Source organism: Pan paniscus, chromosome 18 (assembly GCF_029289425.2).
Source record: "Pan paniscus chromosome 18, NHGRI_mPanPan1-v2.0_pri, whole genome shotgun sequence".
Lineage (NCBI taxonomy): Eukaryota > Metazoa > Chordata > Mammalia > Primates > Hominidae > Pan > Pan paniscus.
Genome location: NC_073267.2, coordinates 32,147,078 through 32,170,685, shown reverse-complemented (window position 1 = coordinate 32,170,685; position 23,608 = coordinate 32,147,078). Strand labels below are relative to the sequence as shown.

The window sequence follows — 23,608 nt, the reverse complement described above, 5'->3', positions numbered from 1 at the left end:
TCAAACACACTGCAGGGCCTTTGCGTATGTACTTCCTAAGGCCTGGAATGCCATATGCGACGTATCCGCTTGGCACAAACCAGCTAGTGAGGCCTGGCCTACTGTTCACTGTCTCCTAAAGCTGTTTATGCCCCACCCTTCCACCCCAATTCATTCCCTCCTTGGGCCTTGATCTCACTTGGTTATTATGAAATCATTCAGATCTGCAAACAAGTAAAGAAAACTGTGTCTTGGCCAGGCTAGGTGGCTCACGCCTGTAATCCCAGCACTTTGGGAGGCCAAGGTGGGCGGATCACGAGGTCAGGAGTTTGAGACCAGCCTGGCCAACATGGTGAAACCCCGTCTCTACTACAAATACAAAAATTAGCCGGGTATGGTGGCAGGCGCCTGTAATCCCAGCTACTCGGGAGGCTGAGGCAGGAGAATCGCTTGAACTCGGGAAGCAGAGGGTGCAGTGAGCCGAGACTATGCTACTGCACTCCAGCCTGCGTGACAGAGCGAGACTCCATTTCAAAAAAAAAAAAAGAGAGAGAGAGAAGACTGTGTCTGGCCAGGCACAGTGGCTCACGCCTGGAATCCTGGCACTTTTGGAGGCCAAGGGAGGTGGATTGCTTGAGCTCAGGAGTTCAAGACCAGTCTGGGCAATATGGTGAGACCCCGCTTCTACAGAAAATACAAACAATTAAGTGGGCATGGTGGTGCATGCCTGTAGTCCCTGCTACTTGGGCCAAGGTGGAAGGATCGCTTGAGCCTGAGAGGTGGAGGTTGCAGTGAGCCAAGATTGTGCCACTGCACTCCAGCCTGGGCCACAGAATGAGACCCTGTCTCAAAATAATAATAATAATAATGCTACTGGGCACAGTGGCTTATGCCTGTAATCCCAGCATTTTGGAAGGCTGAAGCCGGCGGATCACTGGAGGCCAGGAGTTCGAGACCAGCATGGCCAACATGGCAAAACCTCATCTCTACTAAAAATGCAAAAATTAACCTGGCATGGTGGTGCACACCTGTGATCCCAGCTACTCAGGAGGCTGAGGCATGAGAATCGTTTGAACCCAGGAGGCAGAGGTTGCAGTGAGCCAAGATCGCACCACTGCACTCCAGCCTGGACGACAGAGTGAGACTCTGTCTCAAAAAAAAAAAAAAGAATAGGACATTGCACATCTCACTGAAGCCTTCTTCAAACTCCTCCCCAGTATCCTGCCTCCGCCTCCACCCAGGGTGACCACTGTCCTGAATTTGGAATTCCTCACTCCTACGCCTGTCTTGATACTTTTTTCTTTTTTTGAGACAGAGTTTTGCTCTTGTTGCCCAGGCTGGAGTGCAATGGCGCCATCTCAGCTCACTGCAACCTCCGCCTCCTGGGTTCAAGCAATTCTCCTGCCTCGGCCTCCTGAGTAGCTGGGATTACAGGCATGCACCACCACGCCTGGCTAATTTTGTATTTTTAGTACAGACGGGGTTTCTCCATGTTGGTCAGGCTGGTCTCGAACTCCCGACCCTAAGTGATCCACCTACCTCAGCCTCCCGAAGTGCTAGGATTACAGGCGTGAGCCACGGCGCCTGGCGCTGTCTTGATACTTTTACATCGATGCACATCCCTGAACAATATACAGCATTTGTACATAGGTTTGGTTTTTTTGTTTTGTTTTGTTTTGAGACAGGTCTCTGTTGCCCAGGCTGCACTGCAGTGGCGTAATCATGTACATGGTTGTGTGTGTGTGTGTATACATACATATATATATATATATGTGTGTGTGTATACATACATATATATATATGTGTGTGTGTATACATACATACATACATATATATATGTGTGTGTGTGTATGTGTGTGTATACACACACACATATATATACAACCCGCCTCGGCCTCCCAAAGTGCTGGGATTACAGGCGTGAGCCACCGTGCCCGGCCACACTGCAACTTCTCTGTCTGCTCTTAAGTGGTGGGTGTCTAAGCTGTCTCCAGCTGCAGTCATTACAATGCTGCCCTGCCGGAGTCTGCTTGTACCTGCCACTTTGGCCCATGTGCTGGAGTTGGTAAAGGTTTATAACCAGGAATTTTTTTTTTTTTTTTTTTTTGAGATGGAGTCTCACCCTGTTGCCCAGGCTGGAGTGCAGTGGTACAATCTTGGCTTACTGCAACCTCCGCCTCCTGGGTTCAACCCTATATATATATATAGGGTTTCACTATGTTGCCCAGACTGGTCTTGAACTTCTGGACTCAAATGATCCTCTCACCTTGGCCTCTCAAAATGCTGGGATTACAGGCGTGAGCCACCACGCCCTGCCTCATGTACATGTTTTTAACTTTACATGCATGACTTGCTTTGCGTGTTTTGTTTGCTGTGTGTGACATCACCACAATCTGTTGGTGCTATCCATCAGTGGTGATGGGCCTGGCTGCAGTTCCTTCTTTTTTTTTTTCCTTTTTTTTTTTTTTTTGAGACAGAGTCTCTATCACCCAGGCTGGAGTGCAGTGGCACAATCTCAGCTCACTGCAACCTTCGCCTCCCAGGTTTAAGCGATTCTTCTGCCTCAGTCACCCAAGTAGCTAGGATTACAGGCGTGCACCATCACGTCCAGCTAATTTTTGTAATTTTAGTAGAGACGGGGTTTTGCCATGTTAGTCAGGCTGGTCTCGAACTCCTGACCTCAGGTGATCCGCCCTCCTCGGCCTCCCAAAGTGCTGGGATTACAGGCGTGAGCCATTGTGCCTGGCCCGCAGTTCCCTCATTTTATCGGCTGCTGAGCAGCTGTCATCTGACTCCACTGCGATTTCTTTCTTTCTTTTTTTTTTTTTTGAGATGGAGTTTCCCTCTTGTCGCCCAGGCTGGAGTGCAAAGGCACAGTCTTGGCTCACTACAACCTCTGCCTCCCAGGTTCAAGCAATTCTCCTGCCTCAGCCTTCTGAGTAGCTGGGACTACAGGCTCTCGCCACCATGCCCAGCTAATTTTTGTATTTTTAGTAGAGACTGGGTTTCACTATGTTGGCCAGGCTGGTCTTGAACTCCTGACCTCAGGTGATCCACCCACCTCGGCCTCCCAAAGGGCTGGGATTACAGGCGTGAGCCACCGTGCCTGGCCACACTGGGACTTCTCTGTCTGCTCTTAAGCGGTGGGTGTCTAAGCTGTCTCCAGCTACAGTCATTACAATGCTGCCCTGACGGAAGTCTGGTTGTACCTGCCACTTTGACTCATGTGCTAGAGTTAACAAAGGTTTATAACCAGGAATTTTTTTTTGAGACAGAGTCTCACCCTGTCACCCAGGCTGGAGTGCAGTGGTGCAATCTTGGCTCACTGCAACCTCCGCCTCCTGGGTTCAAGCAATTCTCCTGCCTCAGCCTCCCGAGTAGCCAGGATTACAGGCACTTGCCACCAAGCCCAGCTAATTTTTGTATTTTTAGTAGAGTCAGGGTTTCACCATGTTGCCCAAACTCCTGACCTCAGGTGATCCGCCCACCTCGGCCTCCCAAAGTGCTGGGATTACAGGTGTGAACCACTGAGCCCGACCTGGAGTTGGTGAAGGTTTATACCCAGGAATTTGTTAGGTAAAGGGAGACACACGGCTTCAGCTTCACCAGATGTTGCTAGATTGGTTACACTAATAGCCCTTGTTGGTCAACTGTTCTTCATCTATCAGCCCAGGCACAAAGGTGCCTCTGCTCATGTCTATTTCTTCCAAAGAAAAGGATTTAACTCCACGTGTTGATGGCCCGACTGTCCAATCCCCTTCCCAGACCCTCCCACCATCTTCTCCACCTGGGCCTCTTCTGAGCTTCCCCATTCAGGGCAGTCAGCACTTTATACAATAATCAGAATGAGGATGGGCATGGTGGCTTACACCTGCAATCCCAACACTTTGAGAGGTCGAGGTGGGTGACCAGCCTGGCCAACATGGTGAAGCCCTGTCTCTACTAAAAATACAAAGATTAGCCGGGCGTGGTGGCGGGCGCCTATAATCCCAGCTACTTGGGAGGCTGAGGCAAGAGAATCACTTGAACCCAGGAGACGGAGGTTGCAGTGAGCCGAGATCGCACCACTGCACTCCAGCCTGGGCGACAAAGCGAGACTCCATCTCAAAAAAAAAAGAAGATTGTTTCTGGTCGGGCACAGCGGCTCACACATGGAATCGAGCACTTTTGGAGGCCAAGACAAGCAGATTGCTTGAGCTCAGGAGTTCGAGACCAGCCTGGGCAACATGGTGAGACTCCGCCTCTACAGAAAATACAATTAGGTGGGCATGGTGGTGCATGCCTGTAGTCCCCGCTGCTTGGGCTGAGGTGGAAGGATCGCTTGAGCCTGAGAGGCGGAAGTTGCTGTGAGCCGAGATTGTGCCACTGCACTTCAGCCTGGGCCACAGAATGAGACTCTGTCTCAAAATAATAATAATAATAATTTCAGCTACTTGGGAGACTGAGGCAGGAGAATCATTTGAACCCAGGAGATGGAGGTTGCAGTGAGCCGAGATTGCGTCACTGCACTCCAGCCTGGGTGACAAGAGCAAAACTCCGTCTCAAGAAAATCATCATCATCATCATCAGAATGAGGAGGCTGCCAGTCAGAGCAGCAGTGACCCGATGGGACCGACAGCCACAGATCTAATCCCAGGTGTACCTCTTCAGCTGTGTGCCCTTGGGCAAGTCACTTCACCTCTCTGAGCCTGTGTTTCCTCTCCTGCATAATGGGGACACTAAACTGTAACTGACAATAGAGGGGTCATGATGACTGCATGTAATGAGCATGGCAATGCAATGGGCGCTCCCTGAGGAGTTGCTATCACACGCATGCACCACTGCACCTGGCTGACCTTGAACAGAGCCGCTGTTATTACCTTTGGAGTCCACAGAGAACCACCACCAACTTCTCATCGCAAAACAACTTTGGCTGTAGTGACAGATACCCCAAGTAAAGCTGGTTGAAGAAAAACTGCCATTTATTGGCCCACGCAACGCTTCAGGTATGTCCAGATCCAGGAGTCTTTTTTTTTTGAGACAGAGTCTTGCTCTGTTGCTCAGGCTGGAATGCAGAGGCGTGATCTCGGCTCACTGCAACCTCCACCTCCCAGGTTCAAGCGATTCTCCTTCCTCAGCCTCCTGAGTAGCTGGGATTACAGGCGCGTGCCACCACGCCTGGCTAATTTTTGTATTTTTAGTAAAGACAAGGTTCGCCATGTTGTCCAGGCTGGTCTTGATCTCCTGACCTCAGGTGATCCACCCGCCTCGGCCTCCCAAATGCTGAGATTACAGGCGGAAGCCACCACACCCGGCCCAGTTCCAGGAATTCTAATGACACCGTTAGGAAGCTGGCTCTGTCCCTCTCTGGGCCACTCTCTCCTCCACGTTGGCTTCATTCCTAGGCAGGCTCTCCAAGTGGTGGCTCCAGGCCTGCATCTGTCCAGCTTAATCACTGCCCCGAACAGATGGAGCTTCTCCTGCCCAGCACTTCCCACCTGGATCCCAGGGCTGCTCCCCACTGGCCCAGGCCGGGTGACATGCCCATACCTGAGCCAATCGTGATGGGCAGGGAAAGGATGGTGACCTTGGCCCAGGTCTGGGTCATGTGTTCAACAATCTCCAGGCCAGATGCGATCATTCACCTTAAATCCCAGGGAGACACTGAGCACAGTGGCTCATGCTTGTGATCCCAGCACTTTGGGAGGCCAAGGCAGGAGGATCACTTGAACTCAGGAGTTCAAGACCAGCCTGGGCAACGCAGTGAGACCTCCATCTCTACAAAAAATAAAACATTAGCCGGGCATGGTGGCATGCGTCTGTAGTCTCAGCTACTCAGGAAGCTGAGCTGGGAGGATCACTTGACCCCAGGAGTTCAAGGCTGCACTGAGGCATGATTGCACTACCACATTGCAGCCCGGGCGACAGAGTGAGACCTCATTTCCAAAAAAGAAAAAACAGGCTGGGCGCAGTGGCTCACACATGTAATCCCAGCGCTTTGGGAGGCCGAGCAGGGTGGGATCACCTGAGGTCAGGAGTGTGAGACCAGCCCGGCCAACATGGTGAAACCCATCTCTACTAAAAATACAAAAATTAGCCAGGTGTGGTAGTGGGGGCCTGTAATCCCAGCTACTCAGGAGGCTGAGGCAGGAGAATTGTTTGAACCCAGGAGGCGGAGGTTGCAGTGAGCCAAGATCACGCCACTGCACTCCAGCCTGGCGACAGAGGGAGACCCCACCTCAAAAAAAGAAAAAAAAAAAGGAAAAAGAAAAAACAAACACACAATCTCTAAAACTACATGGAATGAGATTGGGAAAGGAGTGAATTGCAGAGGAAAGCCAAGGTGAAATTCCCAAAATAAGGGGAAATGGATCCCGGACAAGTAAAGGCAATAGATGCTCAGCACGCCCTTGCTCCTCAGGATGAGGTTCACAGAACAGCAGCATCAGAATCACACAGGAGAGGCTCAGAAATGCAAAGTCTCAGGCCATGTCCTAGGCGAACTGAGTCAGAACCCACCCCACAGCAAAGTCTGCCGGTGAGTCACCTACCCATCAAAGTCTCAAAAGTGCTGTGCTGCATATTAACTTTTTCAGTTACTTAGACAATTTTTTAAGTTCTGTTTTATTGAGAACCACAAAAGGTAAGAACTAAGAGAGTCCTCCCAGGTCATCAGGTCCCATCCCTTGGTCTAAGGATGGCGAAACCATTGTCACAGCCAGCAGCTGCCGTGTTCTGGGACTGTCTCATGGGGCAATGTGTCCTCACCCCCAGCAGTGCCAGCCCAGGTCAGAAGGCTTCATTCAGAAGGGGGGTGTCCCAGCCACTGTCTGCTGTCACTCACAGCACCTGGCTGAGCCCCCATGGAGGATGGAGACCCACAGATACACACACACACACAGAGACATCTCCAAATCTCTGACTCAGACTCACACACAGGCACACACAGACACACGCTCAACACAGACACACGCAGGCCTTTATTCTATTACACAGAGTAGGGCTGGGGCCAGGGCAGGTCATTCTCAGGCTGCGTCAGAAGGTGCAGAGCGTTCGGGGGACACAGGGCGAACCCCAAAGTGATAATAAGTTACGGGGGGATTTCTCAGGCTGTTGTCAGGCTGGAGCAAGGGCAGGACGCCATGTGAGGACCCCAGAGCCACTTCCAGCTGCCCAGCTCAGCCATCCCAGGCAAGCCTGGTTCCAGGACAGACTCGGCCTCCACTGAAACACACCAGGGCAGGGATGGATACGGATCAGGAGGCTGACGGGGGTCAGCAGGTACCCAGAGACAGAGGGACAAGCCAGAGGTAGGGTTGGGCAAGGGGGTCCTGGAGGGAAGGAGTAGAGCCTGTGGGCCCAGGGCAGGGTGGGGACAGGGCAGGCCTCTCACCAGGCCCTCAGTTCAGCTCCTGCAGATTCTCGTAATCTGGAGCCCCCTCTTCCTCCACTTCCTCTGCCTCCTGGGAACTCAGGGCGGCTGTAAGGGAGGGGAGGTTGGTCTCCAGCTTGCAAGCTATCCCCCCAAGCCCAAAGCAGCTACCCCAGCTCCTGCCCCTCCCGCAGAACACACCAGGCTCAGTCTTAGCCGCTCCAGGATGCAGTTCCTGGGACACATTCACATACTCCCGGCTGCCATCTGTGGGGACAGATCAGAAGGAGGGGCAGCCATGCAAAGGGGTCAGGAGGGCGAGAGAGCAAGGGGACGCCCAGACAGAGGGGGCAGAGGGTGTGGGTAGCCCCAGGGTGGGATCTGGTCACACTGAGAGCATGGTGGGGCAGCGGGGTGCAGGGGCAGGCACCGACAAGCACCGGTCACTCACCCAGAGACGCTTCTGCGCTCTCCCCGCTCTCCGGAACGTTCACGTAATCATCAATGGACTCCGCTGTGGAAAAGCCAGGCCCACCTCAGCACTGTGACCAGAGACCCTTGGCCACAGGTTCCCAGAGAACCCCCAACCTCAGCCATGCAGAGCTCCCCAACGGTAGACCCCAGAGGCTTCCCACACAGCCACCCCCATTAGCCCCACAGAATGAAGAGAGGGGACTCCAGGCTGGCAAGGATGGTGTTGGTGATGGTGATGGTGGCCTGGACAAGGGCAAGGGCTGTGGAGAGGGAGGGAGGAGGTCCACTTGACTGGGACTGAGGAGAGCTCACAAAGGGTCAGGCCCCAGCACAGCCCCTAGGCTGGGGAGCAGGGACGTAGTGCGGCTCGGAGCAGTGGGAGTTTGGTGGCGTGTGTGGAGGGGACATGACACACTCGGCCCAGCAGGCACCTCCTCCCCCCGACCCCCATCCCCGCCTGCCCCCTGCCAGCCACTGCCTATGTCTCACTCCCATGTCAGCCCTTCATGGCGCCTGTCACCATCCATGTTATTTGGGGGCTTTTTGTTTGTTTTTGTTTTTCTTGAGACAGGGTCTCGCTCTGTTACCCAGGCTGGAGTGCAGTGGCGCAATCTCGGCTCACCGCAACCTTGACCTCCTGGGCTCAGATGATCTTCCCACCTCAGCTCCTACCAGGCCAGGCTAAATTTTGGAATTTTTGTAGAGATAGGGTCTCCCTATGCTGCCCAGGCTGGTCTTGAACTCCTGGGTTCAAGTGACCCACCTGCCTCAGCCTCCCAAAGTGCTGGGATCACAGGCATCAGCTACCACGCCTGGTTATTTGGTTCTTTTATTTTGTTTATTTATTTATTTTTGAGATGGAGTCTCCCTCTGTCACCTAGAGGGCTGGAGGGCATTGGGGTGATCTTGGCCCACTGCAACCTCTGCCTCCCGGTTCTAGCAATTCTCCTGCCTCAGCCTCCTGAGTAGCTGGGATTACAGGTGCCCGCCACCACGCCCTGCTAATTTTGGTATTTTTAGTAGAGACTGGGTTTCGCCATGTTGGCCAGGTCAGTCTCGAACTCCTGACCTCAGGTGATCCCCCCACCTTGGCCTCCCAAAGTGCTGGGATTACAGGTGTGAGCCACCGTGCCCGGCCTATTTGGTTCTTTTATGTGTTTCTTGTTTGTTTTTGAAGACCGCCCCGGTTCAATCCCAGCTCCAGCACTAACCAACCACATAACCTCAGCCAAGGGACCTTACTTCTCTGTGCCTCCGTTTTCTCCTCTGTAAAATAGGGCCTGTCACACAGCAGTGCTGTTAAACAGATAAACCCTGTATCCCACAAAGGGGACAACTGGAGCACAGGAGGGCGCGGGCAGGCCCAGGAGCCCCAGGGCAGTCAGATTAGTGAGTGAACACATGTCAGACTCTTAGCAAGGCATGCAGGAGGCCCTCGGTGAATCTTAGCTATTTTATCTTTTTTTTTTTTTTAACACAAGGTCTCACTCTGTCACCCAGGCTGGAGTGCAGTGGCATGATCTCGTCTCACTGCAACTTCCGCCTGCGGGGCTCAGATGATCCGCCCATTTCAGCCTCCTGAGCAGCTGGGACTACAGGCATGTGCCACCACGCTTGGCTAATTTTTTTTTTTTTTTTTGTAAAGATGAGGTTTCGCCATGTTGCTCAGGCTGGTCTTGAACTCCTGGGCTCAAGCAATCCTCCCGCCTCGGCCTCCCAAAGTGCTAGGATTACAGGAGTGAGCCACCATGCCCAGCCAGCTATTTTATCAGGACAGTGTTCCTCCTTAACTGTTATATCCACAGCATTAGCCCAGCAGAGGCACATAGTAAATGCTGAATGAATGAATGAATGAATGAAAGAAAAGAAGTACTTGGATACAGTCTGGAGCTCAGGAGAGAGCAAACTGGGAATCTGGATGGCAAACAAAGCCAGGGTGTAGAAGTGATAGCCCAGGACAAGTATATACAGAGAGAGCAAAGCAACAGAAAACTAAAGAATCCCAGACATTGAGGAAAGCCCAGAGGATGTGACCAGGCAGGATGAGACCATGAGGAAGGGAGAAAAGCAGCTCAAAGGAAACAGGGCACTGCAGGAAGCAGAAGAAAACTGACACACACAGACACACAAGACAGCCTCTAATTAACATCCTTAGAGATGTTTCATCCATGAAACAAGAACAGGAGGCTATAAAAAAAGAACAGCCAGAGAACGAGAAAGAGCTTCTGGATAGGAGAAACAAAATTGCAGTGGAAGGGTTGAAGAATACAGACAAGGAAATCTCCCAGATGATAAAGGAAAGGACACAGAGATAGGAAAGAAGAGAGAGAAAGCTGAGAAAATCAGAAGAACAGGGCCGGGCATGGTGGCTCATGCCTATAATCCCAAGCACTTTGGGAGGCCGAGGTGGGAGGATCACTTGAGCCCAGGAGTTTAAGGCCAGCCTGGGCAACATAGTGAGACCATCTCTAAAAAAAAATTTTTTTAAATAAGCTAGGTGTGGTAGCATGCGCCTGTGGTCTCAGCTACTTGGGAGGCTGAGGCCAAGTAGCCTACTTGGGAGGATCACTGGAGCCCAGGAGTTCAAGGCTGCAGCGAGCTACAATGGCACCACTGCACTCCAGCCTATCCCTAAAAAAATTTAAAAATAAAAACAAATGCCTGACTCACTGGAGAAGGCACTGTCTCGGATGCCAGGGGTGCTGAGTGCAGGAGCTGATGGGGCAGCAGTGCTAGTGGCCGGGGTGCTGTCAGGAAGCACCACCCTGAAAGGAAGTGAAAAGGGCCGGTGAGCGAGGGGGGACGCACAGCCTCAGCCCTCGCCTCCCACCTCCCACCTGGCCACTCACAGGTAGCCCGGGTTGTGATAGTCGTCCTCATCCTCATCCGCATCCTCACAGGCTGGTTCTGGGGGTAACGACACAGGGGTCAGCCTAGTCCAGGACGGACCCCAGACTCCCCACCCAGCCTGGGCACCTCGGATCCCAGACGCACCCTCGTTCTCGTAGCTCGCCACACTGTTGGCTTCAAAGAGAGGGTGAGAGGGAGACTAAGTCAGCTCAGGCCAGGCCTATCTTCTTCCCAGGCCCCGCCGCCTGAACCCTTCCCCACACTTACCACCATCAGAATCCTGCCGGGAAGATGGCGTCCGGTGGGAGCCCCCAAGGGGCTGCGGGGATCTTCTGGGAGTCAAAGGTCAGGGGTCATGCCTGAGGTGGGGCTCAGGGGGCAACAGCAGTTGCAAAAGGGAAAGGGGCCCCCAATCCAAAAAAGTGAAGGGGTAGAGAGTGGAGTTTGGAGGGGCAGGGGCTGAGCTTTGGAGGGGCAGGGGCTGAGCAGCTACTCACGGGATGGGGAGCAGGTCTGGCTGGCTCAGGGGTGGGTAGGAGGTGACAGGCGGGTAGGCAGGTGGCCAGGGGGCAACCGTGTCTGAGGACACAGAACCAAGTTGAAAGAAGGACTCCGGACATCGTCAAGGCCTCAAAGAACAGACTAAGCCCCTGAAAGCCCCACACCCTGGACAGGCCTGGGGGAGCCATCTCCCCTCTCCCAGCTCAGGTCAAGGCCATGTGGGCAGCCCCAAGGTGGCAGGGGAAGTCTGAAGGTTCACGCTCACTCCCACACCAGGGGACCCTCTCCCTGGCACCCAAGGTAGGGGACCCTCCTTGTACTCACGAGGCCGTTTGAACTGGATGCCCCTTGGATACAAACTGGTAAAGGAGACACAGCTTGGGGATGCGGCTGGAAGATGGAGGATGGAAGCCCCAGCCCTGCCCCGCCATGGGGTGTGGAGGGAGACCCAGGGTGGCTGGGGCGGACTCACCTATCTGAGGATGTGCTGTCGTAGGAGCCTGGGAAAGAGAGGGCTGGTGAGGCAGGAACAGGGGGTGCTTAGGGCAGAAGGTGCTGGGATCCAGGGACTCTCAGAGGCGCTGGGATCAGGACGGAGGCAGGGACGGAGGCAGGGACAGAGCCAGGACAGACACAGGGGCTGGGAGTGGATGAGGATCCCATCGGTGTCCCTGGGCCCTGGGTACCCCCACCAGTTTCCCACTCACCTGGCAGTCTGTGGCAGTGCACACACAGTGCCATCAACATGGCCAGGATGGGCAGCAGCAGGAGCCCCAGCATGCAGGGGACCAGGATGGCCTCCTCCATCTGCAGGGGAGCTCGGAGCAGGCCGGCTGCACCCCTAGGCCCCTCAAGGGCAGAGTCAAGGCCAGATGAAGATGAGGTGAGGACCGGACCCGGCAGGGAGCAGGGGGCAGGTAGGCACCAGGTGGCAGGGGAGCCCGGGAGGAGGCAGCTGTGCCCTCCCCGGGGCTCCCAGGATGGGTCCCCTCTTTTACTGGGCTGAGTGTGCGTCCAGCTGACTGTGGAAAGTCCCTGCTCCCAGGGTGGTCAGACCAGGGCCTGGGCTGAAGTCGGGGGATCCAGTTACCCCTGCGTCCCAGCCCTACCTGCCCCTCCTCGGCGCCCGCCTCTCCGTGCCTGCCCTCCCGCCCGCCTGCGGCAGGAAGCTGTGGTGAGCGCCGGGCGAGGGCAGGAAATCATCAAGCTCTCAGCCGGCTGCACCCGCCCCCTTCCCACCCCACCCTGCCAGTGGGGAGGGGGCAGGAGGAGGCCCGGGAGCCACCCCAGGCACTCACCAAGGGTCTGCTGGCCCCCCCAGACGGGGACAGCCACCTGCCAGCTGGCAGCCGTGGCCTCCATATCCAGGACCCGGGGAGGCAGCGAGCAGGGAGGCCCTGACAGTGGGAATTCTGGGGTACAAAGGGCAGTGCCCACCCCCACCTCAGCCAGGCCTGTGAGGCAAGGGACAGGCTCCAGGGAAGCAGGGGCGTGACTCACGGTCACACTCAGCCAGCTCACTCGGAGAAGAGCAGTCCCCCATCTCAGTCGCCCAGCCCAGAAGGGCAGAGACTCACCCAGAGCCCCGAGGAATGACCCACAGTCTTCAGGGGCCCTGGGGTGAAGACGGGGTGCAAGATCAGAGGCCACCCAGAGAAAGACGAGAGCAGGCACCTGGGGTCTGGCTACAAATTTTATTCTGTTACAAATAGCACCGAGCCCTTGGGGCTGCCCCTGTGGAGAGGGATCCCCCTCCTGGACCCCCACCTCCTCCCCTGAGCTACCCATGTAGTGTCTGGGGGCTGGCACACGGCCCAGGGTCCCTCTGGAAGCTGGGCCAGGCCAAGGGGTTAGGCCCAGGCCCTTCGTGGGGTGGGCCCAGGGCCAGCTGTGGCAGATGTGCAGGTAGGTGAGCGGCAGCCTCTCAGATGAGCACACTGGCCACGGGCACGCGGGTGGAGCGGCCCCGCTGGGGCACCACAATCCGGTCGTCTGTGGACCCTGCTTCGTGCAGCAGGCCTGAGGGGGGAGGGTCAGAGCCAGGGTGAGCTGGATGGACAGACAGACAAAGCCAGAGAAGGGCAAACAGGCAGCGGGAAATGGATGGGGCAGCCACAGAGCCACCCCAGGGGTGGATGCAGACAGACTGGAGGCCAAACAAGGGGAGGGCTGTGGACTGAGCTGCCAGGTGCACAGGAGTGGGCAGACAGATGGACAGACAGACAGGCAGATCAAGAAGCTGGGCCGGGCACAGCTCCTAACTGACCCTGCACGTGCAGCTGCGCCCGCCGGCGGTCGGCCTCAATGAAGATGGCGGTGCCCAGGAAGGCTGCGCCGCCCAATGCCCCAACAAACGCGCAGAGCATGAGCGAGAACTGCAGAGCCCGGAACTCGGACAAGAAGGAGGGGGGCCAGTTCCGGCGCAGGCGGTCAGAGATCTGCAGGGAGAGGAGACAGGAAAGCCAGGGGAGCCAGCCTCATAGATGAGCCAGGGAGGGCACGCCCCTGAGCTCCAGGGAGAAAGACAAGTGGAGCCCAGGAAAGGGAAGGAGGTTTGAGGTAGATGCAGTGGCTCATGCCTATCATCCCAGCTACTCAGGAGGCTGAGGTGGGAGGATCGCTTGAGCCCAGGAGGTCGAGGCTTCAGTGAGCCATGATCGTGCCACTACACTGCAGCCTGGGCAACAGAGTGAGGTCTTGTCTCAGGAAGAAAAGAAAAGAGAAAAGAAAGGAGGAGTTTGGACCACCAGGGTGAGGTCCCTGGCCTTACTGGTAGAAATATTCAAAGACAAAATCTTTCTCCTCCAGTTGACAGTGGAAGGTGAGAAGTGCCCAGCACGCAGGACAGAGACACTTCACTAGGGCCAGGCCTTCTGATCCAGCCCAGGCTCAGGACACCAGCCACCCCGTGCCAGCCAAGAAATAATGCTCACCAGGCCAATGAGGTAGGGGCTCCCAGCATCACCCAGCAGGTGGGACAGCACGATCTGGAAGGCCTCGGCGGTGGAGCGTCGGGTAGGGATCACCACGTACTGTGGAGGAGTTGGTGGAGCTCAGTGGATGCTCCGGGCTCCAGAGGGCAGGAGGCAGGGGGCCAGGAGACCACCAAGGATCCGCCTAGGCCGGGGTCAGAGGTGTGCCTGGGGTTGAGGTCGCAGGGCAGGCCGGGGGTCTGCTACAGATGTTATTTATTGTAGAAGGTAGGTTGAGGCTGGGCTTTGAGGGGTAGAGGCAACACTCCTGACCCCAACTCTGCTCTCATCAGCCTCTGCACTGACCCTGGAGCTGCCCAGCAACTCACCAGCAGAATGTCGGCCACGATGGCCCAGTTCATGGACAGGAGGGTCTCTCCAATGAAGATGAAAATCTGGGGGAAGAGAGGGTCGGGGTTCATGACAGTAAGGGCTAACACATGGAAAGTTGACCGTGTTCCCAGCTCATCTATTAACTAATTTAATCCTCATCACACCCCAGTGAGACAGGTGCTACTAATATCCCCATTTTACACATGATGAAACTGAGCACAGAGAGGTTAAGTCACTTGTCCAATGTCACACAGCTGGGAAGAGCCAGAGCTATGATTCAAAACCAGGCATTCCACCTCGAGTGGCCATTACGCTGACTGCTCCTCCACCCTGGACCCACGCCATCCCCCTTGACACCTGCTGGCTACTCACATAAGTGGCCACGATGCTACCACGGGCGCAGGCAAGGGACAGGAAGAGGAAGGGTGCAGAGCCCAGGAGGCCAGTGGCACAGACCAGGGGATCAGCCCGGGGGTTGGAGTGGCGGAGCCGGCGGCTGATCTCCACACCCAGGCCCACACCCAGGACTCCGGTCAGGCAGGTGATGAGTCCAAAGATGAGACTAGGGGTGAGGGAAGGGAATGGGGGTTTGTCCCTGTGCCTGCCAAGGCCCCTACGCTGTCCATCCTAGCCACCCTCACAACCAAGGTCCCTACAGACACAGCACCCCATGGTTGGCACAGCCCTGAGTGGCAGACATCATCCCATCACTTATTTCCCAGACCAGGAAACGGAGATTCCAGGAGAGCAGGCAGCTTGTGAAGTCAGGAGTCAAACTCCCTGCCTGGGTCTGAGCCACAGATGCTCTTCACTCCAGCCCTGCCACCCGCAGGCCCCCCAGCATAGCCCCATCTGGGCACCTGTCAGAGGAAGAGCAGGAGTCTCCGGGAAGGCAGGGTGGGGTCTCCCCAAGGACCACGCGGGAACGCAGCAGGAATGCCGGAGCCCACAGAGCCAGGGAGCCCGTGACAAAGGCCACAGCAGTGAAGCCCAGGGAAGACAGGACGAAACTAGGACTGCAGATAGTTGGGAGGGAGAGAGTAAGACCCCACGGAGGTGTCGAGGCAGGAGGGGACCTCTCTTCTCCCTTCCTGGCTTATTTTAGTAAGGTCACAACACCAGGTGCAGAGGTGGTTCTGGCTCCCAGGATCTGGGCCTGTAATTCAAGCAGCTGCCACAAGGGGGCAGTAGCGACCGAATTCCTGGCCTTGGGGTGTGGCCAGGAACAGGAACATCCCCACTTAAACCTCAAACCAGACGCCAGGGGGCCTCAGATGGTGGTCTAGGGTGGGAATAAACTCACTTTCTTGCCAGAGCCCTCAGATCTGCCCACCACGAGGTGGGGTTCAGGGGTGGCAAATCTGAGTGGCGCTCCACGGCTCCCCTTGGCGGCTCCCGCACTACCAGGAACAGCAGCAGAACGGCCACCACTCCTAGACCCGGTGTCACCTGGGAGACAGAGGGCTTCAGGATAGGCACAGGGAGAGACACACTCAAGCCCTGGGCTGGAGGAGAGTGTGGGGTACAGATAACTCCAGCCTGAGACCTAAAATACCCAGTTAAGTGCCTGCTCCAAGAAGCCGAACCTGCAATTTGGGGGAAGGGGGCTGCCACTAGGGTCCACCCTATTTTTGCAAGCCTAGCTTTGCCTCCTCTTTGGTAATTTTCTTTTGGGAAACCAGTACCCCTACTTCTCTCAATCCACTTGGTTTAAATAGGATCCCAGGCTTGGCCAAGAAGAGGACTGTTAACCACCCCAGCCTCGGTGACGGATTCCGCAGAGGGCACGTGATGCATGTTCATCTAGTCAGACACTATCCTGGAAACACAGCCCCAGGGTCCAAGGTGCCAGTGTTGCTAAATGGAAAGATAATCATCTGGAGTTCTCACGTCCTTAAGAATGATGTTAACACAAAGGAAAGTAAAGCTCAGAAGAGAAGGGCAGTGTGGGAGCCCTGGATCCAGCTTTACCTGACTGAAGCTCACCTGGGACTTTCAGGAAGAAAGCCAAGACAGCCCCTTTAGGGGGCTTACGGTTTGTTTGTTTGTTTGTTTGTTTGTTTGTTTTCGAGACAGAGTCTCACTCTGTCACCCAGGCTGGAGTGCAGTGGTGCGATCTCGGCTCACTGCAACCTCCGCCTACCGGGTTCACGCCATTCTCCTGCCTCGGCCTCCTGAGTAGCTGGGACTATAGGCACCTGCCACCACGCCCAGCTAGTTTTTTTTTTGTATTTTTAGTGGAGACGGGATTTCACCGTGTTAGCCAGGGTGGTCTCGATCTCCTGACCTTGTGATCCACCCGCCTTGGCCTCCCAAAGTGCTGGGATTACAGGTGTAAGCCACCGCACCCGGCCTCTAGGGAGCTTACAGTTTTACAGTGGGCTTCTGTCACCTGCACGCAAGAATTCTGTCTAGCACATGGCTTCCAGGTGAGGGCAGCCAGTCTCCTGCAGGCTCAGCAGAATGAGTGCTGCCCCAAAAAAGGGGTATTTGGAGCCAGGCGCATGGCTCACACCCGTAAGCCCAGCACTTTAGGAGGCCAAGGCAAGAGGATTGCTTGAGGCCAGGAGTTCAAAACCAACCTGGGCAACATACAAAGACCCCATCTCTACAAAAAAAAATTTTTTTTTTTTTTTTTTGTGCAATGGCACGATCTCTGCTCACTGCAACCTCTGCCTCCCGGGTTCAAGCGATTCTCCTGCCTCAGCCTCCCGAGTAGCTGGGATTACAGGCATGCGTCACCATGCCTGGCTAATTATGTATTTTTAGTAGAGACAGGGTTTCACCATGTTGGTCAAGCTGGCCTAGAACTCCTGACCTCAGGTGATCCGCCCACCTCAGCCTCCCAAAGTGCTGGGATTATAGGCGTGAGCCATCATGCCTGGCAAAATTTTTTTTTTTTTTTGAGAAGGAGTCTCGCACTGTCGCCCAGGCTAGAGTGCAGTGGCACAATCTCAGCTTGCTGCAACCTCCGCCTCCTGGGTTCAAGTGATTCTCCTGCCTCAGCCCCCCAAGTAGCTGGGATTACAGGCATGCACCACCACGCCCAGCTAATTTTTGTATTTTTAGTAGAGATAGGGTTTCACCGTGTTGGCCAGGCTGGTCTTGAATTCCTGACCTCAAGTGATCCACCTGCCTCAGCCTCCCAAAATGCTGGGATACAGGTGTTAGGCACCACACCCAGCCTACAAAAAGAAAAAGTTTTTTTAATTAGCCAGGCATGGTGGCGGGCACCTATAGTCCCAGCTACTTCGGAGGCTGAGGTGGGAGGATCACTTGAGCTCAGGCGTTCGAGGCTACAGTGAGCTATGATTGCACCACTGCACTGCAGCCTGGGTGACACAACAAGACCCTGTCTCTTAAAAGAAAAATGGGCGGTGGGAAGGGGTCCAAAGGTAGGAAACAGGGATCAGTGAGAATGTCGCTGACCTACCCCCAGGCCAAGACCAGACTCACCCTCAGAGCCCAGTGCCAGTCTCCAGCCATATCCTTCACTTTGGAGCCTGCAATGTAGCCCAGACCACTGTGGGAGGGAGAGAGGGGAAAAAGGGGGGACAGCCAGTCAGTCCAGTCCCCCACACCAGGCCCTTCTGCCTTCCCCCAGGCCCCAGGCCCACTCACCTGCCCACCGGAATGGCAAAGTAGAAGATGCTGAGCATCCGGCTCCGCTGGTCGGCCACAAAGAGGTCGGCAATGAGAGTGGGCGCGATGGTGGAATAACTGGCCTCCCCGACCCCCACCAGGCCCCGGGTCAGGAGGAGCAGCCAGAAATGCTGGGGAGAGAGACCGGGGAGAGGTGGCACCCCAGCCTGCAACCAGCCTCCGGGCTACCTCACCAGCCCGCTCCCAAGAGGCAGCAGGGATGGCGGGAGATGCCTGGGTTTTAGAATCACACAGACCTGAGCTTGCATCCTGGCTCCACCACTTACTAGCTGCGATTTGGGGAAAATAACTTAACCTCTCTGAGCCTCAGTTTCCTCATCTGCAAAAGGAGGATAACAACAACTTTTCACAGAGCTATTGCAAGGACTAGACAATAAAAGGTCTAAATAAGACAACCCCTGCTTGCCTGGTAGGGGAAAGTTTTTTAATTTTTTTTTTTAATGAATAAATGACCTTAGATGGGAGTTTATGTGTCTACCAAAGACACCTGAAGCTAAGGACGGGTACAGTCACCCAAGGAAAGTACGCAGGTCCTGGGGCTGAGGACAGAGTTCTGGGGTGAAGTGAGAACAGACAGAGGAGGCTTCAAAGGAACAAAGAAGCAACAGTCAGGGAGGCAGGAGGAAAACCAGAAGAGTGTGGCATCGCAAAGGTAGGAGAGAGTTTCAGGAAGGAAGAGTGGGTCAACAGTGCCAGAGGCTCCTAGCATGAACAGGACCAGGAAGTTGGAGCTGTGTTTAGCAACTAGGAGGCCACTGTTGACTTTGGCAAGAGCAGGGTCCGTGGAGTGGTGGGAGCAGAAGTCAGCGGCAGCGCTCGAGGGGTGAGCAGGCGTGAGGAAGTGCAGGCAGAGTGACGGCATCTCCCCGGCTGCTCTTTTACCCACACTGGCGCCACGCTCTTGGGGCCCTTCAGGAAGTCTGATCAGGAATGAGAGGAGGGAGAGAGGGCAGGCCAGGTAGGGTTTGGAGTGTTTAGGGTTGGAGTAGAAGGAGTCAGTGGTCAGGGGAAGAGGGGATAATGGACAGAGAATGCTCTGGAAGAAAAGGGGAGGATGGGGTGGGGCAGGTTAACTCAGGCAAGGAGGGGTATAAAATGGCATGGACCAGGGAAACTGCAGGAGTCCCTGAGGCCCAGTCTGCCATGGCTCCAAGGAGCAGCAGCAGAGACTGACAGGGAGGGGGTGTGGGCAGAAACGGGAGCCAGCTTGGGGCCTCACCTCTCCGGGGATGAAGGATGACCCCAGTGTCACCAGGGACCAGAAGGCAATGCCCCCGCACATGAGATACTTCCGATTGTACCTGTCACCCAGGTAGCCAAACACAGGTGCCAACACCATGTAACTGGAGATGAACACTAGGGGGAAGCAGAGAGTCACAGCTCAGCCCAGGTACCCCTACCTCCCACTCCCACCCCAGCTGGAACCACTAAAGCACAGGAGATGCCTGCCTTCTCCTCACAGAATTCACAACACCCCCACATCCCAGCCTGAAGCCCATCAGAGCTTCCTGTCAGGCGGATGGTCCAGCTCCATCTTGAACACCTTTCCAGATTTCCCATTGTATAATGGATGGTCCCACTACTTGTCAATTCCTTCCACCTAGCCAAAACAAGCTCCAAACTCCATGCATACCATGGCTCACAATGCCCCTGTCCAATCTAGGCCCTGCCTACCTCTCCACACTCATGGCCAGCCTTTTCCCCTTCCTCTGTCTGCATCCCAGTGGCCCAATTGTCAAGGCCAATACCACTAGGGGTTTAGGCACCTGCTGTCTCCTCTATCAAGGACATTCTCTCCTCTCCCCCTGAAACTTCACAGAGCATAGTTCCTTCAGGTTCCAGCTCAGATACTTGCCCAGGGCCAAGGGTCAAGCATGCTGCCCAGGTGAGCACACATCCAGTACCTGACTCTCACATTTACTATTTTCTCTTTTTTTTTTTTTTTTTTTTAGATGAAGTCTCGCTCTGTTGTCAGGTTGGAGTGCTGTGGCGCGATCTCAGCTCACTGCAACCTCCGCCTCCCAGGTTCAAGCAATTCTGCCTCAGCCTCCCAAGCAGCTGGGACTACAGGGGCGTGCCACCACGCCCAGCTAATTTTTGTATTTTTAGTAGAGATGGGGTTTCACCATGTTAGCCAGGATGGTTTCAATCTCCTGATCTCGTGATCCACCCGCCTCGGCCTCCCAAAGTGCTGGGATTACAGGTGTGAGCCACAGCGCCTGGACTGTTTTCTGTTACATAACACTTATCCCTATGGGAAAACTGTCCCACTTTAGTTTAGCGTTTTACTGGCTGTTGCTGCCTCATGCATAGCATACTATCAGCTCCCAAGGCAAGGTCCTTGCCTGTATTGGCCATGACTGTGTTTCTTTCACTTACTTAACACACAGCCTAGTGCAAAACAGGTGCTCAATAAGCATGTGAAGAGAGTGAATAAATCCGGCTGCCTAGAAAGAGCTGCTGCTCTAACTCAACAACTCTTCAGAGGTTTGAAGACCTTGCCCTATGATCCCATTCTCATTGCTCCAGACTTCACCTCAAATACCTCCAGTTCCTCATTGGCCTGGAGTAGAGAAAAGAACACTGCAAGACCTGGTTTCGAATTCCTGTTCCGCCTCCAACTGGTGGTGTGACCCTGGGCAAGTCTTAACTCTTCTCCAAGCCTCAGTTTCTTTATAAGCTGTAGATATCACTACCTACTTCCTCTATAAAATAGGAACAATAACACCTATTTTTGACTGATAGAAGGATTAGAAGACAAGGGGCATAAAAGTTCTTAGCAAAGTCCTACAGGTGTAATCATCACTTCCTCCAGGCCTGGCACACAATGAGTACTCAGAAATGGTTGAGAAATGAATGAAGGAGGGAAGGAAGAAAAAGGGCTTGGCTCTAGCTTTGCCTCTCCCACAAGTCCCAAAGTTGTGAACAAGTAAAACACACCTCTCCCCATTCCAGACACCCTCTCCTGCCTTTACTTATTTATTTATTTATGAGATGGAGTCTCGCTCTGTCACCCAGGCTGGAGTGCAGTGGTGTGATCTCGGCTCACTGCAACCTCTGCCTCCCGGGTTCAAGTAATTCTCATGCCTCAGCCTCCCAAGTACCTGGGATTACAGGCGCCCGCTACCACGCCTGGCTAATTTTTGTATTTTTAGTACAGATGGGGTTTCGTCATGTTGACCAGGCTGGTCTTGAACTCCTAACTTCAAGTGATCCACTCATCTTGGCCTCCCAAAGTGCTGGGACTACAGGCGTGAGTCACCACACCCAACCCTCCTGCCATTATTTACTGGGTGTCTACCATGTGCCAAACACTGCACTAGGCCCTTCACTGACAATCTTTTAGTTAATCTTCACATCAGTCCTAAGAGATGATTCGTGTTATTACTTGTTCCATCTTATAGACAAGGAAAATGAGGCTTAGAGAGGTTGAGTGCCTTGCCTACCATCACACAATAAGTGGAAGAGCTGAGATTTAAACCCAGGTCTGTCTTTACCTGGGTGAAGTTATACTTAGTTATACTAAACTGACTCCCTCTTTAAATGTGGTGTCCCGCTGACCCCCGAGCGACATCAGGGCCATCACCTCCCCTAACTGGCCACAAAACCTCCATTAATGAGCCCCTAGACAGGCCAGCGCGTGGCCCCAGTTGAGACAGAACAGAAGGAGAAGCGGCTGTGTGACCAGGAGGGGTCCCCACTCACCGGTCTGGATGAGCCCAGAGCTACTGTCCCCGATGTTAAAGAACTGCTCGATGTCGGGAAGGACGCCTGAGGAGAAAATTCAGGATGGTCCGGCAAAGCAGCGCCACCCTCGGGACCCTGGCTCCCCTCTCCTAAACTATCTTCCTCCCAGAAGTGAGTCCCTACCAGCCACGGTGAAGCGGTCCATGTAGTTCAGGAGATTGATGTAGCACAGCACCGCCACTATGAGAGCCGAACGGCCGGGAGACAGGCCGGTGATGCGCTGCAGCCCCTCCTGGTCCGGGACCTCGGGCTCCTCAGACTTCGGGTTCCCCGTGGACCCTGGCAACCCCGGGGTGCCAGGCACTGGCCCGTCGTCCGGGTCATCCGCCTGGCTGAGGAAGGGCGCGGTGTCGGACCCGGCCATGGTCCCGGGGGGCCGCGCCCGCCCGCGCTCCGGTCCCACCGACGATCCCACCTGCGAGGGGAGGAGGCTGGAGAAAGAGGATGGACCGAACACAGGCGAGGGAAGTGCGCCCGGAGACGGGGAGCTTGCCCTGAAGCACAGAGCACCACTGAGAAGGGACCCGGGCCCTGTCACGCCTCCCCGTCTCAGTAGACACACAGCGCGGAGGGGACGTGCGGAATACACGTGATGTCGGGGACAGGAGCTGGCTGAAGAGGGCACGATCCCACGCGGAGGCCACCCCTCACCCGGGGTAGGAGCCCGCTGCACTTGCTGTCGCTCAGCCCGGGCGCTGCACCACGGCAGCCGCCATGTTGCTTAAAGCCGGTCATGTGACGCGGGAGCCAGGGTGGAAGGGGTCCCCGCGGGCAAGCCCTGGACACGTGACCTGCCACCCGACTACGGAAGCCTCTTGGGCGTTCCGCCCGGGCTCGCACGTCATGTGACGGCCGGCCGGTCGCCGGAGTAACCAGGAACTTTCCCAGACCCTGCGGTCCCTGGAGCGTCAAAAAGGGCGTCCCGGTGACTAGGTGGAGTCGCCTGCCCTTCCGAATCTCAGCTGTCTTATCTGGAACCCCCACGTGGCAGACTCCATCTTCATCAAACGGGATAATGGGGTCTCAAAAGGTTTTGGAAGTAGTAGATACCTCTAAAAGCCAAAGAGCAGCCCTAGTTCTTGGGAACCATCCTGTCTTCCTCCCCGGGTCTGGTTGGCGGCTTTTTACTCTCAATAAAGGATGGATGGATGGATGGATGGATGGATGGATAAATGGATGGATGGAGCTTGAGCAGCGCGATGGATGGAGGATTGGAGGGACGGAGGGATGGACGGACGGACGGATGGAGCTTGAGCAACGCCCCGCCCTTTGTTGAGATTCCCCAACCCTGCTAGCCTTGTAAATTCCTGAGCCTTCACCGTGGACACTTAAATACCTATTAAAGGAAGCGTCTCCACCCGCCGCTCCTGGAGCATGTTTTTCCTCACTCCAATCGGGATTGGAGCCCTTGCGCCCTCCGGTGGGCTTTTGTAGGGCAGGCAGGGGCTCCTAGCCTAAGGAGACTCCCAGCTGCAGGACTGGGGTCAAAGGGATAACTTGGAGTGGTTCTTTAGTGGCACCCTATAATCTCCAAGCTACATCTAATAAAGCACTCTAAGTAAAATTAGTATAGTTCTGTGCAAATACAGCTTCAAGACCCATCTTTCAACCAGCCCTTAAAGGCCCTCTACTGAAATCCTGGAATCTCGTGGGGAGAGCATCCCCCCACCCCAAAACGCCTTGTTAGAAACTATTTCGAGTCCGAATACCCATAATTGGCTTTGACCACCCCCCCCCC

The 23,608-nt window shown here is 55.0% G+C and overlaps 2 protein-coding genes across 14 annotated transcripts; both read right to left on the bottom strand.

Moving 5' to 3' along the window:
- Positions 1-6,915: 6,915 nt before the first annotated feature.
- On the bottom strand, positions 6,916-11,995 carry LAT (linker for activation of T cells). Of its 4 annotated transcripts, none has more exons than XM_008961649.4 (12): positions 11,863-11,995; positions 11,628-11,655; positions 11,480-11,514; positions 11,152-11,233; positions 10,922-10,986; positions 10,799-10,828; positions 10,654-10,711; positions 10,475-10,569; positions 7,782-7,844; positions 7,532-7,597; positions 7,352-7,438; positions 6,916-7,182 (listed from the first exon to the last, which is right to left on the bottom strand). In XM_008961649.4, the coding sequence occupies exons 1-11, from the start codon at positions 11,960-11,962 to the stop codon at positions 7,359-7,361; spliced, it is 702 nt and encodes a 233-aa protein (XP_008959897.1). In that variant the 5' UTR covers positions 11,963-11,995; the 3' UTR covers positions 6,916-7,182; positions 7,352-7,358. The 4 variants fall into 4 exon arrangements, with proteins under 4 accessions (XP_008959897.1, XP_008959900.1, XP_057155998.1 ...); XM_008961652.4 differs by having other exon boundaries at positions 10,922-10,983; XM_057300015.2 differs by having other exon boundaries at positions 10,654-10,828.
- A 246-nt stretch (positions 11,996-12,241) lies between these two features.
- On the bottom strand, positions 12,242-23,277 carry SPNS1 (SPNS lysolipid transporter 1, lysophospholipid). Of its 10 annotated transcripts, none has more exons than XM_055099769.3 (13): positions 22,522-22,614; positions 21,994-22,285; positions 21,829-21,894; positions 19,343-19,479; positions 18,082-18,233; positions 17,917-17,983; positions 15,764-15,909; positions 15,321-15,476; positions 14,833-15,022; positions 14,457-14,522; positions 14,089-14,187; positions 13,422-13,593; positions 12,836-13,174 (listed from the first exon to the last, which is right to left on the bottom strand). In XM_055099769.3, the coding sequence occupies exons 1-13, from the start codon at positions 22,603-22,605 to the stop codon at positions 13,080-13,082; spliced, it is 1,722 nt and encodes a 573-aa protein (XP_054955744.1). In that variant the 5' UTR covers positions 22,606-22,614; the 3' UTR covers positions 12,836-13,079. The 10 variants fall into 10 exon arrangements, with proteins under 10 accessions (XP_063453544.1, XP_063453543.1, XP_063453545.1 ...); XM_055099770.2 differs by having other exon boundaries at positions 21,994-22,198; positions 22,522-22,605; XM_063597474.1 differs by lacking the exons at positions 13,422-13,593; positions 22,522-22,614 and adding an exon at positions 23,207-23,277 and having other exon boundaries at positions 12,242-13,174.
- Positions 23,278-23,608: the final 331 nt, after the last annotated feature.

Coding starts and splice junctions, on each gene's coding strand:
- LAT (XM_057300015.2), bottom strand. CDS start 11,962: ATGGAGGAGGCCATCCTGGTCCCCTGCATGCTGGGGCTCCTGCTGCTG. Junction 7,845..10,474: donor CCGAGACAGTGCCTTCTCCA/GTGAGTCAGGCA, acceptor GCTTTTCCACAG/CGGAGTCCATTGATGATTAC. Junction 7,598..7,781: donor GAGCGCAGAAGCGTCTCTGG/GTGAGTGACCGG, acceptor CTGTCCCCACAG/ATGGCAGCCGGGAGTATGTG.
- SPNS1 (XM_063597473.1), bottom strand. CDS start 22,605: ATGACCGGCTTTAAGCAACATGGCGGCTGCCGTGGTGCAGCGCCCGGG. Junction 18,234..19,342: donor CATCCTTCATCCCCGGAGAG/GTGAGGCCCCAA, acceptor CTCTCTCCCCAG/CATTTCTGGCTGCTCCTCCT. Junction 14,188..14,456: donor TCGTGGCCGACATTCTGCTG/GTGAGTTGCTGG, acceptor ACTCCTCCACAG/TACGTGGTGATCCCTACCCG.